Below are 15,474 nucleotides of genomic sequence, written 5' to 3' on the forward strand. Positions count from 1 at the left end.
ACAGCTCCTTGGAACTGTCCATGGTTGTGCCTGCTTACGTAACGAAGAGAAGAGTTACGAAGTCAGTGAGTCTGTTGGCACACAGATAAACAGTGATCGAGAGAGAGTGGCAGACAGACAGCTAGACAGTCTGGCAGACAGACAGCTAGACAGTCTGGCAGACAGACAGCTAGACAGTCTGGCAGACAGACAGCTAGACAGTCTGGCAGGCTGAGAGACAGAGAGATTGAGAGAGAGAGAGACACAGAGAGAGAGAGAGAGAGAGATAGAGAGAGAGAGACAGACTGAGACAGAGAGAGACAGACTGAGACAGAGAGAGACACAGAGAGGGAGACAGAGAGAGAGACACAGAGAGAGAGACACAGAGAGAGAGAGACACAGAGAGAGAGACACAGAGAGACACTGAGAGAGAGACACAGAGAGAGACACAGAGAGAGAGACACTGAGAGAGAGACACAGAGAGAGAGAGACAGAGAGAGAGACACAGAGAAAGAGACACAGAGAGAGACACAGAGAGACAGAGACACAGAGAGCCAGAGACACAGAGAGACACAGGGAGTGGATCCTGTTTGTCCTGCTGTCTGTCTGTCTGCATGTCTCTCTCTGCCCTCTATCTTTCTGCCCCCTTTCCTCTCCCCCTCTCTCTCCCCTCTTCTCTCTCTCACCTCTCCTCTCTCTCTCTCCCCTCTCTCTCCCCCTCCTCTCTCTCTCTCCCCTCCTCTCTCTCTCCCCCCTCCTCTCTCTCTCCCCCCTCCTCTCTCTCTCCCCCCTCCTCTCTCTCTCCCCCCTCCTCTCTCTCTCCCCTCCTCTCTCTCTCCCCTCCTCTCTCTCCCCCCTCCTCTCTCTCCCCCTCCTCTCTCTCTCCCCCTCTCTCTCTCCCCCCTCCTCTCTCTCTCTCCCCCTCCTCTCTCTCTCTCCCCCCTCTCTCTCTCCCCCTCTCTCTCTCCCCCTCTCTCTCCCCCCTCCCCTCTCTCCAGGGGCAGACTGGGACCCAAAAATCAGCCCTGCCATTCCTTACATACAGGCCCATTTTTCCCTCCATTATTATACAGACAATTATAATTTTGTGGGGGAAAAACCCAAATTAGACAGACCCACTGGGATTGAATTGGCCCAGCCCATCTGTCATTTGCCTGAAATTCCAGATGGCCAGTTGGCCCCTGCCTCTCTCCCCCTCTCTCTCCCCCCTCTCTCTCTCCCCCTCTCCCCCCTCTCTCTCTCCCCCTCTCTCTCCCCCTCTCTCCCCTCTCTCTCCCTCCTCTCTCTTTCTCTCTCTGCATCTGCTGCACCTCTCTGTCAGGAAGTCATTTTTCCATACAGTCTTTATATATCTTATTCTATGCCATTATGATTGGTTTAGCCCCTAGGCAGTGTATTAGTCAGTGTATTTTGTGTAATTTATTTTCTATCTTAAATAGCCAAGTTTCTATGCAAAGGGGGATGAAGAGGGATGAGAAATATTTGTGAACTATTTCATACTGAGATGACACGCATTCACTGCGTGATGCGCTCTCCTCCGTTATGTTATACCTTGAATCAGGATACGCTGACAGGTCTCCCGACCTCGTTTTTCCACTATGTTCTGGTCTGGACGATCCGTCTGTCCCGAGAAATATGATTTGAGAAAATCCCTCTATATGGATGCTCTTAATAATATCGGACGTATTGTTCCGTTCCACAACAGTTGTTGTAAACTGTGAAACTGTCAAACTTCTAGACTCGCTGTCGCCAGCCAGGCTTGCGTCATTAACTGGATCAGTCACAGCACTCACACAATACGGGGTGTATCCATCCGCAATGAAAAATAGTCTGAGTGAAGCGTCTCTAAACGAGGCTACTGCAAACTATTATCACTTGTTCATAGAATGAGATTAAAGCGTCTTGAGGCATTATTTTTTGTTGTTGTATGAAAGGCTATTCGGTATTTTAGAATATCGCCATAGTATATAAACTATTATAAAGCACAGGTGCTCTTGTTTCAGTGTTACACCGTAGCCCCTCTTATACCTGGTTCTTACTTGCGTCTTTTACCCTGTTGTCCACATTCTGATTGTACCCACCTTTTTTTTAGACAGGTGTAGACAATCAAAAGACACGTTGTGATCAGAATATCCTGCCCCCCCCCCCCCCCCCTTAAAAGTGTAGACACATCTGGACAGAATAAAAAACATTTATAATGGTTCCATCCTCTAAAATAATTTTACAGGTGGCATCATTGACTGGTTACATCAATATGTGTCTTACATTTAATAAACAATGTATATGTTGAAATAATTGCTGTTAAATCTGCCCCCTGGTTAAAATGTTAAATAACGGTTTCATTGTTTATGGTTTCTTTTCACATCTACGACGTGTGTGTTCTACGACGTGTGTGTTGGCGATATGGCAGCTAGCGGACACCTCGTCAACACACCCTTCATGGATGAATTGTGAAAAGAAACAAACCATAAACAATGAAACCGTTATTTAACATTTTAACCAGGGTAGATTTGGTTGAATCCAGGCTGTATCACAACCGGCCGTGATTGGGAGTCCCATCGGGCGGCGCACCTAGGCAGTGTATTAGTCAGTGTATTTTGTGTAATTTCATACACGCCCAGCGTCTTCCAGGTTTGGCCGTCATAGTAAATAAGAATTTGTTCTTATTAAATGACTTGCCTAGTTTAATAAATGTTAAAAAAAAATAATAATTAAATAGATGGGTGGATAAAACCTGTTGACATGATGGATTTACGGCCATTTTTAACGATGCGCAAACACACACACACACACACACCAACACACACACACACACACACACACCAACACACACACACACACCAACACACACACACACACCAACACACACACACCAACACACACACACACACACACACACACCAACACACACACAGCAGCGCTCTCTAACCTGCGCTGACACCCCCCTCTCCAGCAGCCTGGGATATAATAATCTATAGTATTCAACCATATATATATATTCACTCTATACCAGGTAAATATATAGTCTATAGTACTCAATATATATATATATATATATATATATATATATATATATATATATATATATATATATATTCACTCTATACCATGTAAATATATAGTCTATAGTTCTCAACCATATATATATATATATATATATGTATATTCACTCTATACCAGGTAAATATATAGTCTATAGTTCTCAACCATTATATATATATACATTCACTCTATACCAGGTAAATATATAGTCTATAGTACTCAATATATATATATATATATATATATATACATTCACTCTATACCAGGTAAATATATAGTCTATAGTACTCAATATATATATATATATTCACTCTATACCAGGTAAATATATAGTCTTTAATATGGGCAATATAATTACAATTATCTGTGTAATGTTACGGATAGCTTTAGGATGAGCAACACACACACACACCGAGAGAGAGAGAGAACACACACCGCTGCTGTCTGTCTGTCTGAATCTCTCTGAAATTCTGGGAAAGTTCCAGGGGCAGGCTGCGGAGGGATCTGGCACTCAGGCGCCTGCGGCTCCAGCCTGTCTGACGCCGGGGTTGTGGCGCTCCGCTCGGCAAGCGGAGGATCCAGGGCTCCTAGCAAGCAGGCTCCACACCTACTGACTGCTCTCTCTCTCTCTCTCTCTCTCTCTCTGTCTCTCTGTCTCTCTCTCTCTGCTCTACGTTGCGCTCAACCGGCCAGATAGACATCACACACACACACACACACACACACACACACAGAGGCACGTGTGGGGACAGGGATCATCCCTCATCCACAACAACCATGCAGGGCATATTGAATGGACATCCCATTGCAGAGGTAAGAGACAGAATATTATGTGTTTTGAGGGGATAAAACTAACTTTAATTTGTGGATCCTCAAGTGTTGTTTGATTACAAACAGACATGAGCATGTTAAATACATGTTGTTTTGGGGATTGTAGGTCAAACATATCAACGGGGTAAACATGAGAAGGATTTTCAGATTCTGATTCACTTAATTTGTATTGGATGTTATAGGCCTTATGAGCTCAGCCTTTATATTTAATAGGCCAGGGTGTTACGTGTTAATCAGAAGTCATTGCAGCCATTTGAAAGCGTGGTTGACTGTAGTGGGAAACAGTGAAATAGCAGAAGAGATTGTGATGCTGATATGTAAACCAGATAGAGTGCTATGTAAAGCCCTAGCCCCTAGTAAAACCACCACTAGGCGGAAAGCAGTGTGTTTGTGTGACAGTGTTTACCTTGCCGATCTCTTAGTATGTAGGTGTGTAGAGGTCGAGGAGGGGAACTCACCATCATGTACAGAAAAACGACTTCCTCGTAATACAAATAAACTGGTGTGTTTATATTCAGGGAGGGGGGGGGGGTGTTCTGGTGATAAAGCATTAGGTAATTCAGCCTAATTGAGCCTGTAGACGGAGTGACGCCAGTTTCATAAAGGAGTCAAGACAGGCAGAGCGGGAACAGACGCGCTGGTGTCGTCCTACCGCATTCAAGTGCAGCTTATAGTGTTGGCGCCGCAGCTGACAAAATACAAACCTAGTAACCCACGCTGTTATAGGCACATTTTTCCAACTGACATCTAGGCTAAATACCGCGGAGTAAGATGACGCTCTCTCTTTCATGGTTGTTTACTTCCACTGTCAATGATAGTAGGTTTTTAAATGACCGGCGACGGGCTGAAAAAAAGGCTCGCTCAGTTCTCACTCTGTGCTGTTTTCCCATCTGCGCACAGTCACAGAATGAAACTCACTTGCATGCTGAATTATAGTGAGTTTGCTCCCCGCATGTCAATATGGTGCATTCAACTCCCAGATGTTGGGCCTTTTTTATGTTGCCTATATTCTATGTACTATAGATTATAATGCAGATATAACATAATAAGATCAATATAATATCCGGTTTGTCATGCCAGTCCAAGAGGTTCAAACATGAAGAGCTACAGATCATGAACAACAGTAACCAGGGGTTCTGAGGAACAACAGGAACCAGAGGTTCTTAGGAGTAGCAACAGGAACCAGAGGTTTTCAGGAGGAACAATAGTAACCAGGGGTTCTGAGGAGGAACAACAGGAACCAGGGGTTCTGAGGAGGAACAACAGGAACCAGAGGTTTTCAGGAGGAACAATAGTAACCAGGGGTTCTGAGGAGGAACAACAGGAACCAGAGGTTCTGAGGAGGAACAACAGGAACCAGAGGTTTTCAGGAGGAACAATAGTAACCAGGGGTTCTGAGGAGGAACAAAAATAACCAGAGGTTCTGAGGAGGAACAACATGTTCCAGAGGTTTTCAGGAGGAACAATACTAACCAGGGGTTCTGAGGAGGAACAACAGGAACCAGAGGTTCTGAGGAGGAACAACAGGAACCAGAGGTTTTCAGGAGGAACAATAGTAACCAGGGGTTCTGAGGAGGAACAAAAGGAACCAGAGGTTCTGAGGAGGAACAACATGTTCCAGAGGTTTTCAGGAGGAACAATACTAACCAGGGGTTCTGAGGAGGAACAACAGGAACCAGGGGTTCTGAGGAGGAACAACAGGAACCAGGGGTTCTGAGGAGGAACAACAGGAACCAGGGGTTCTGAGGAGGAACAACAGGAACCAGGGGTTCTGATGAGGAACAATAGTAACCAGGGGTTTTGAGGAGGAACAACAGTAACCAGGGGTTTTGAGGAGAATGACAGTAACCAGGGGTTCTGAGAAGGAACAACAGAAACCAGGGGTACTGAGGAGGAACAACGGGAACCAGGGGTTCTGAGGAACAACAGTAACCAGGGGTTCTGAGGAGCAACAATAGTAACCAGGGGTTTTCAGTAGGAACAATAGTAACCAGGGGTTTTCAGGAAGAACAACAGGAACCAGGGGTTCTGAGGAGGAACAACAGGAACCAGAGGTTTTCAGGAGGAACAATAGTAACCAGGGGTTCTGAGGAGGAACAACAGGAACCAGAGGTTCTGAGGAGGAACAACATGTTCCAGAGGTTTTCAGGAGGAACAATACTAACCAGGGGTTCTGAGGAGGAACAACAGGAACCAGGGGTTCTGAGGAGGAACAACAGGAACCAGGGGTTCTGAGGAGGAACAACAGGAACCAGGGGTTCTGAGGAGGAACAACAGGAACCAGGGGTTTTGAGGAGGAACAACAGTAACCAGGGGTTTTGAGGAGGATGACAGTAACCAGGGGTTCTGAGAAGGAACAACAGAAACCAGGGGTACTGAGGAGGAACAACGGGAACCAGGGGTTCTGAGGAACAACAGTAACCAGGGGTTCTGAGGAGGAACAATAGTAACCAGGGGTTTTCAGGAGGAACAATAGTAACCAGTGGTTTTCAGGAAGAACAACAGGAACCAGGGGTTCTGAGGAGGAACAACAGGAACCAGGGGTTCTGAGAAGGAACAACAGTAACCAGGGGTTCTGAGGAGGAACAACAGGAACCAGGGGTTCTGAGGAACGACAGTAACCAGGGGTTCTGAGGAACGACAGGAACCAGGGTTTCTTAGGAGGAACGACAGTAACCAGGGGTTCTGAGGAACGACAGGAACCAGCGGTTCTGAGGAGGAACGACAGTAACCAGGGGTTCTGAGGAGGAACGACAGTAACCAGGGGTTTTCAGGAGGAACAATAGTAACCAGGGGTTTTCAGGAAGAACAACAGGAACCAGGGGTTCTGAGGAGGAACAACAGGAACCAGGGGTTCTGAGAAGGAACAACAGTAACCAGGGGTTCTGAGGAGGAACAACAGGAACCAGGGGTTCTGAGGAACGACAGGAACCAGGGTTTCTTAGGAGGAACGACAGTAACCAGGGGTTCTGAGGAACGACAGGAACCAGCGGTTCTGAGGAGGAACGACAGTAACCAGGGGTTCTGAGGAGGAACGACAGTAACCATGGGTTCTGAGGAACGACAGTAACCAGGGGTTCTGAGGAACGACAGCAACCAGGGGTTCTGAGGAACGACAGCAACCAGGGGTTCTGAGGAGGAATGACAGGAACCAGGGGTTCTGAGGAGGAACGACAGTAACCAGGGGTTTTCAGGAGGAACAATAGTAACCAGGGGTTTTCAGGAAGAACAACAGGAACCAGGGGTTCTGAGGAGGAACAACAGGAACCAGGGGTTCTGAGAAGGAACAACAGTAACCAGGGGTTCTGAGGAGGAACAACAGGAACCAGGGGTTCTGAGGAACGACAGTAACCAGGGGTTCTGAGGAACGACAGGAACCAGGGTTTCTGAGGAACGACAGGAACCAGGGGTTCTGAGGAGGAACGACAGGAACCAGGGGTTCTGAGGAGGAACGACAGGAACCAGGGGTTCTGAGGAGGAACGACAGGAACCAGGGGTTCTGAGGAGGAACGACAGGAACCAGGGGTTCTGAGGAGGAACGACAGGAACCAGGGGTTCTGAGGAGGAACGACAGTAACCCAGGGTTCTGAGGAGGAACGACAGGAACCAGGGGTTCTGAGGAGGAACGACAGGAACCAGGGGTTCTGAGGAGGAGCGACAGTAACCAGGGCTTCTGAGGAGGAACGACAGGAACCAGGGGTTCTGAGGAGGAGCGACAGTAACCAGGGGTTCTGAGGAGGAACGACAGGAACCAGGGCTTCTGAGGAGGAGCGACAGGAACCAGGGGTTCTGAGGAGGAACGACAGGAACCAGGGGATCTGAGGAGGAACGACAGTAACCAGGGGTTCTGAGGAGGAACGACAGGAACCAGGGGTTCTGAGGAGGAACGACAGGAACTAGGGGTTCTGAGGAAGAAGCCACAATACTCCCTTTTACCAGACCACATAAACTACCTAACTACTGGACAACTATGTGTTGGCTACATTAGACTGTTTGACAATGGAATAAAGAGGGGAGAGGGGGAGGGAGGGGGAGGGGGGAGAGAGAGAAAGAGGGCGTCCTGGGAAAGAAAGAGGAATATAGGTTGGGTTACTGTAAACCAACTGCTGATATAAAATTGACTGTATTAATCCATTTGACTGATTTGATATATAATCCCTACAGTCCCCATAGACTTGATGACTGATCTGATATATAATCCCCACAGTCCCCATAGACTTGATGACTGATCTGATATATAATCCCCACAGTCCCCATAGACTTGATGACTGATCTGATATATAATCCCCACAGTCCCCATAGACTTGATGACTGATCTGATATATAATCCCTACAGTCCCCATAGACTTGATGACTGATTTGATATATAATCCCTACAGTCCCCATAGACTTGATTCATTATCCCAGCCCTAATTATCTCCTAACAAAATCAATATTGTATGTGTGTTAAATTAGCACCTAACTCTGTCCCTCTCTTCTCTGGCTAGATGTCTGAAACCCGACCGGGACTTCTGACTGTGTGAGGAATAACAGACCAGGAGACAGACAGAGAGAAGGAGAGAGAGAGAGATAAAGCCCTTGAATTGAATTGAATTGAATTGAGAGAGAGAGAAGAAGAAACTGAAAGAGAGAGAGAGAGAGAGAGAGAGAGAGAGAGAGAGAGAGAGAGAGAGAGAGAGAGAGAGAGAGAGAGAGAGAAGAAGAAACAGAAACAGAGAGAGAGAGAAAGAAACAGAAAGAGAGAGAGCGAGAGAGAAGAAAAATAAGATATTTGGGATGGTGGCAGCGTTCCAACATTCCCACCTCCGTTCCAGACGTTCCTCCCTACTCCTGGTCTCTTTGGGAAGCACAAACAGAACCAAAGAACCCAAACTTCCCTCACTCCTCTACCTGCGTGGAAGTTAATCCATCCCATTCCCTCCATCCCCTTCTCCCCCCTCTCTCACCTCTGTCCATCCCATTCCCTCAATCCCCTTCTTCCCCCGTCTCTCACCTCCGTCCATCCCATTCCCTCTATCCCCTTCTTCCCCCCTCTCTCACCTCCGTACATCCCATTCCCTCTATCCCCTTCTCCCCCCTCTCTCACCTCCGTCCATCCCATTCCCACTATCCCCTTCTTCCCCCCTCTCTCACCTCCATCCATCCCATTCCCACTATCCCCTTCTTCCCCCCTCTCTCACCTCCGTCCATCCCATTCCCTCAATCCATTATGCACTCGTCCACCTCCATTACGTCCCTCTTCTCCTTCACCAGTCCAGCGGTGAAGAGGCTGCTGGGATGGAAACAGGGCGATGAAGAGGAGAAGTGGGCGGAGAAGGCTGTGGACTCCCTGGTGAAGAAAGTAAAGAAGAAGAAAGGAGCGATGGAGGAGCTGGAGAGAGCTCTCAGTTGCCCCGGAAAACCCAGTGAGGGACTGTGTGGTGTGGCTCTCAGTTGCCCCGGAAAACCCAGTGAGGGGCTGTGTGGTGTGGTGTGGCTCTCAGTTGCCCCGGAAAACCCAGTGAGGGGCTGTGTGGTGTGGTGTGGCTCTCAGTTGCCCCGGAAAACCCAGTGAGGGGCTGTGTGGTGTGGTGTGGCTCTCAGTTGCCCCGGAAAACCCAGTGAGGGACTGTGTGGTGTGGTGTGGTGTGGCTCTCAGTTGCCCCGGAAAACCCAGTGAGGGACTGTGTGTGTGGTGTGTGTGGTGTGGCTCTCAGTTGCCCCGGAAAACCCAGTGAGGGACTGTGTGTGTGGTGTGTGTGGTGTGTGTGTATGTGTGGTGTTGTGTGGTGTGGCTCTCAGTTGCCCCGGAAAACCCAGTGAGGGACTGTGTGTGTGGTGTGGGGGTGTGGTGGGGTGTGGTGTTGTGTGGTGTGGCTCTCAGTTGCCCCGGAAAACCCAGTGAGGGACTGTGTGTGTGTGGTGTGTGTGGTGTGTGTGTATGTGTGGTGTTGTGTGGTGTGGCTCTCAGTTGCCCCGGAAAACCCAGTGAGGGACTGTGTGTGTGTGGTGTGTGTGGTGTGTGTGTATGTGTGGTGTTGTGTGGTGTGGCTCTCAGTTGCCCCGGAAAACCCAGTGAGGGACTGTGTGTGTGTGGTGTGTGTGGTGTGTGTGTATGTGTGGTGTTGTGTGGTGTGGCTCTCAGTTGCCCCGGAAAACCCAGTGAGGGACTGTGTGTGTGTGGTGTGTGTGTATGTGTGGTGTTGTGTGGTGTGGTTTGTGTGGTGTGGCTCTCAGTTGCCCCGGAAAACCCAGTGAGGGACTGTGTGTGTGTGGTTTGGAGTGTGTATGGTGTGGGGTGTGTGTGGGGTGTGGTGTGTGGGGTGCTGTGGGGTGTGTGTGGTGGTGGGTGTGGTGTGGGGTGGGTGTGGTGTGGTTTGTGTGTGTGTGGTGTGGTTTGCGGGGTGTGTGGTGTGGGGTGTGTGTGGTGTGGTGTATGTGTGGTGTGGTGTGTGGTGTGGTTTGTGTGTGTGGTGTGTGTGGTATGGTGTGGTGTGTGGTGTGTGTGTGTGGTGTGTGTGGTATGGTGTGGTGTGTGGTGTGTGTGTGTGTGTGTGTGTGTGTGTGTGTGTGTGTAGTGTGGTGTGGTTTGTGGGGTGTGTGGTGTGTGTGGTGTATGTGTGTGTGTGGGGTGTGGTGGTGTGTGGGGTGTGGTGTGGTGGGGTGTGGTGTGTGTATGGTGTGGGGTGGGTGTGGTGTGTGGGGCGTGTGGTGTGTGTGCTGTGTGGTGTGGTGGTGTGTGTGGTATGTGTGGTCTGTGTGTGGTGTGGTGTGTGTGGTTTGTGTGTGGTTTGTGTGTGGTGTGTGTGGTGTGGTGTGGTTTGTGTGTGTGTATGGTGTGTCGTGTGGTTTGTGTGTGTGGTGTGTGTGGTATGGTGTGTGGTGTGTGTGTGTGTGGTTTGTTTGTGTGTGTGAGTGGTGTGTGTGGTATGGTGGGGGGTGTGTGGGGTGGTGTGGGGTGTATGGTGTAGTGTGTGGGTGTGGTGTGTGTGTGGTGTGGTTTGTGGGGTGTGTGGTGTGTGTGGTGTGGTACCTCTTCTTCCTCCTCTATGTGTCTCTAACCTCCCTCTCTACCTCTTCTTCCTCCTCTATGTGTCTCTGACCCCCTCTCTACCTCCTCCAACTCCTCTATGTGTATCTGACCCCCTCTCTACCTCCTCCATCTTCTCTGTGTCTCTGACCCCCTCTCTACCTCCTCCATCTCCTCTATGTGTATCTGACCCCCACTCTACCTCCTCCATCTCCTCTATGTGGCTCTGACCCCCTCTCTACCTCCTCCATCTCCTCTATGTGTCTCTGAACCCCTCTCTACCTCTTCCACCAGGTAAGTGTGTGACGATCCCTCGGTCTCTGGACGGTCGTCTCCAGGTATCCCATCGTAAAGGTCTCCCCCACGTCATCTACTGCAGAGTGTGGAGGTGGCCTGACCTACAGTCTCATCATGAACTCAAGGCCTTGGAGTGCTGCCAATTCGCCTTCGGATCCAAACAGAAAGACATCTGTATCAACCCCTACCACTACAGACGGGTAGAGACACCAGGTATGTAACTATAGTAACCCCTACAGACACCAGGTATGTAACTATAGTAACCCCTACAGACACCAGGTATGTAACTATATTAACCCCTACAGACACCAGGTATGTAACTATAGTAACCCCTACAGACACCAGGTATGAAGATATAGTAACCCCTACAGACACCAGGTATGAAGATATAGTAACCCCTACAGACACCAGGTATGTAACTATAGTAACCCCTACAGACACCAGGTATGTAACTATAGTAACCCCTACAGACACCAGGTATGAAGATATATTTACCCCTACATACACCAGGTATGTAACTATAGTAACCACTACAGACACCAGGTATGTAACTATAGTAACCACTACAGACACCAGGTATGTAACTATAGTAACCCCTACAGACACCAGGTATGAAGATATATTAACCCCTACATACACCAGGTATGTAACTATAGTAACCCCTACAGACACCAGGTATATAACTATAGTAACCACTACAGACACCAGGTATGTAACTATAGTAACCCCTACAGACACCAGGTATGAATATATATTAACCCCTACATACACCAGGTATGTAACTATAGTAACCACTACAGACACCAGGTATGTAACTATAGTGACCCCTACAGACACCAGGTATGTAACTATAGTAACCACTACAGACACCAGGTATGTAACTATAGTAACCACTACAGACACCAGGTATATAACTATAGTAACCCCTACAGACACCAGGTATGTAACTATAGTAACCACTACAGACACCAGGTATGTAACTATAGTAACCACTACAGACACCAGGTATGTAACTATAGTAACCTCTACAGACAGGTACAGACACCAGGTATGTAACTATAGTAACCCCTACAGACACCAGGTATGTAACTATAGTAACCACTACAGACACCAGGTATGTAACTATAGTAACCACTACAGACACCAGGTATGTAACTATAGTAACCACTACAGACACCAGGTATGTAACTATAGTAACCACTACAGACACCAGGTATGTAACTATAGTAACCACTACAGACACCAGGTATGTAACTATAGTAACCCCTACAGACACCAGGTATGTAACTATAGTAACCCCTACAGACACCAGGTATGTAACTATAGTAACCCCTACAGACAGGTACAGACACCAGGTATGTAACTATAGTAACCCCTACAGACACCAGGTATGTAACTATCGTAACCCCTACAGACACCAGGTATGTAACTGTAGTAACCCCTACAGACACCAGGTATGTAACTATAGTAACCCCTACAGACATGTACAGACACCAGGTATGTAACTATAGTAACCCCTACAGACACCAGGTATGTAACTATAGTAACCACTACAGACACCAGGTATGTAACTATATTAACCCCTACAGACAGGTACAGACACCAGGTATGTAACTATAGTAACCCCTACAGACACCAGGTATGTAACTATAGTAACCCCTACAGACAGGTAGGTACAGAGAGGTACAGGCACCAGGTATGTAACTATAGTAACCCCTACAGACACCAGGTATGTAACTATAGTAACCCCTACAGACACCAGGTATGTAACTATAGTAACCCCTTCAGACAGGTACAGACACCAGGTATATAACTATAGTAACCCCTACAGACACCAGGTATGTAACTATAGTAACCCCTACAGACACCAGGTATGTAACTATATTAACCCCTACAGACACCAGGTATGTAACTATAGTAACCCCTACAGACACCAGGTATGAAGATATAGTAACCCCTACAGACACCAGGTATGAAGATATAGTAACCCCTACAGACACCAGGTATGTAACTATAGTAACCCCTACAGACACCAGGTATGTAACTATAGTAACCCCTACAGACACCAGGTATGAAGATATATTAACCCCTACATACACCAGGTATGTAACTATAGTAACCACTACAGACACCAGGTATGTAACTATAGTAACCCCTACAGACACCAGGTATGAAGATATATTAACCCCTACATACACCAGGTATGTAACTATAGTAACCCCTACAGACACCAGGTATATAACTATAGTAACCACTACAGACACCAGGTATGTAACTATAGTAACCCCTACAGACACCAGGTATGAATATATATTAACCCCTACATACACCAGGTATGTAACTATAGTAACCACTACAGACACCAGGTATGTAACTATAGTGACCCCTACAGACACCAGGTATGTAACTATAGTAACCACTACAGACACCAGGTATGTAACTATAGTAACCACTACAGACACCAGGTATATAACTATAGTAACCCCTACAGACACCAGGTATGTAACTATAGTAACCACTACAGACACCAGGTATGTAACTATAGTAACCACTACAGACACCAGGTATGTAACTATAGTAACCTCTACAGACAGGTACAGACACCAGGTATGTAACTATAGTAACCCCTACAGACACCAGGTATGTAACTATAGTAACCACTACAGACACCAGGTATGTAACTATAGTAACCACTACAGACACCAGGTATGTAACTATAGTAACCACTACAGACACCAGGTATGTAACTATAGTAACCACTACAGACACCAGGTATGTAACTATAGTAACCACTACAGACACCAGGTATGTAACTATAGTAACCCCTACAGACACCAGGTATGTAACTATAGTAACCCCTACAGACACCAGGTATGTAACTATAGTAACCCCTACAGACAGGTACAGACACCAGGTATGTAACTATAGTAACCCCTACAGACACCAGGTATGTAACTATCGTAACCCCTACAGACACCAGGTATGTAACTGTAGTAACCCCTACAGACACCAGGTATGTAACTATAGTAACCCCTACAGACATGTACAGACACCAGGTATGTAACTATAGTAACCCCTACAGACACCAGGTATGTAACTATAGTAACCACTACAGACACCAGGTATGTAACTATATTAACCCCTACAGACAGGTACAGACACCAGGTATGTAACTATAGTAACCCCTACAGACACCAGGTATGTAACTATAGTAACCCCTACAGACAGGTAGGTACAGAGAGGTACAGGCACCAGGTATGTAACTATAGTAACCCCTACAGACACCAGGTATGTAACTATAGTAACCCCTACAGACACCAGGTATGTAACTATAGTAACCCCTTCAGACAGGTACAGACACCAGGTATATAACTATAGTAACCCCTACAGACACCAGGTATGTAACTATAGTAACCCCTACAGACACCAGGTATGTAACTATATTAACCCCTACAGACACCAGGTATGTAACTATAGTAACCCCTACAGACACCAGGTATGAAGATATAGTAACCCCTACAGACACCAGGTATGAAGATATAGTAACCCCTACAGACACCAGGTATGTAACTATAGTAACCCCTACAGACACCAGGTATGTAACTATAGTAACCCCTACAGACACCAGGTATGAAGATATATTAACCCCTACATACACCAGGTATGTAACTATAGTAACCACTACAGACACCAGGTATGTAACTATAGTAACCACTACAGACACCAGGTATGTAACTATAGTAACCCCTACAGACACCAGGTATGAAGATATATTAACCCCTACATACACCAGGTATGTAACTATAGTAACCCCTACAGACACCAGGTATATAACTATAGTAACCACTACAGACACCAGGTATGTAACTATAGTAACCCCTACAGACACCAGGTATGAATATATATTAACCCCTACATACACCAGGTATGTAACTATAGTAACCACTACAGACACCAGGTATGTAACTATAGTGACCCCTACAGACACCAGGTATGTAACTATAGTAACCACTACAGACACCAGGTATGTAACTATAGTAACCACTACAGACACCAGGTATATAACTATAGTAACCCCTACAGACACCAGGTATGTAACTATAGTAACCACTACAGACACCAGGTATGTAACTATAGTAACCACTACAGACACCAGGTATGTAACTATAGTAACCTCTACAGACAGGTACAGACACCAGGTATGTAACTATAGTAACCCCTACAGACACCAGGTATGTAACTATAGTAACCACTACAGACACCAGGTATGTAACTATAGTAACCACTACAGACACCAGGTATGTAACTATAGTAAC

General features: G+C 46.8%; 1 protein-coding gene across 2 annotated transcripts in view; it reads left to right on the top strand.

Moving 5' to 3' along the window:
- Nucleotides 1–8,586: 8,586 nt before the first annotated feature.
- Nucleotides 8,587–15,474, top strand: part of LOC139419379 (mothers against decapentaplegic homolog 9-like) — a 28,637-nt gene continuing 21,749 nt past the window's right edge. For both annotated transcript variants that reach the window (XM_071169323.1, XM_071169324.1), the window contains exons 1-2: nucleotides 8,587–9,257; nucleotides 11,156–11,371. In XM_071169323.1, coding sequence (XP_071025424.1) covers nucleotides 9,062–9,257; nucleotides 11,156–11,371 — 412 coding nt within the window. In that variant the 5' untranslated portion in view covers nucleotides 8,587–9,061. The remainder of the gene's footprint in view (nucleotides 9,258–11,155; nucleotides 11,372–15,474) is intronic.

Source organism: Oncorhynchus clarkii, chromosome 10 (genome assembly GCF_045791955.1).
Source record: "Oncorhynchus clarkii lewisi isolate Uvic-CL-2024 chromosome 10, UVic_Ocla_1.0, whole genome shotgun sequence".
Lineage (NCBI taxonomy): Eukaryota > Metazoa > Chordata > Actinopteri > Salmoniformes > Salmonidae > Oncorhynchus > Oncorhynchus clarkii.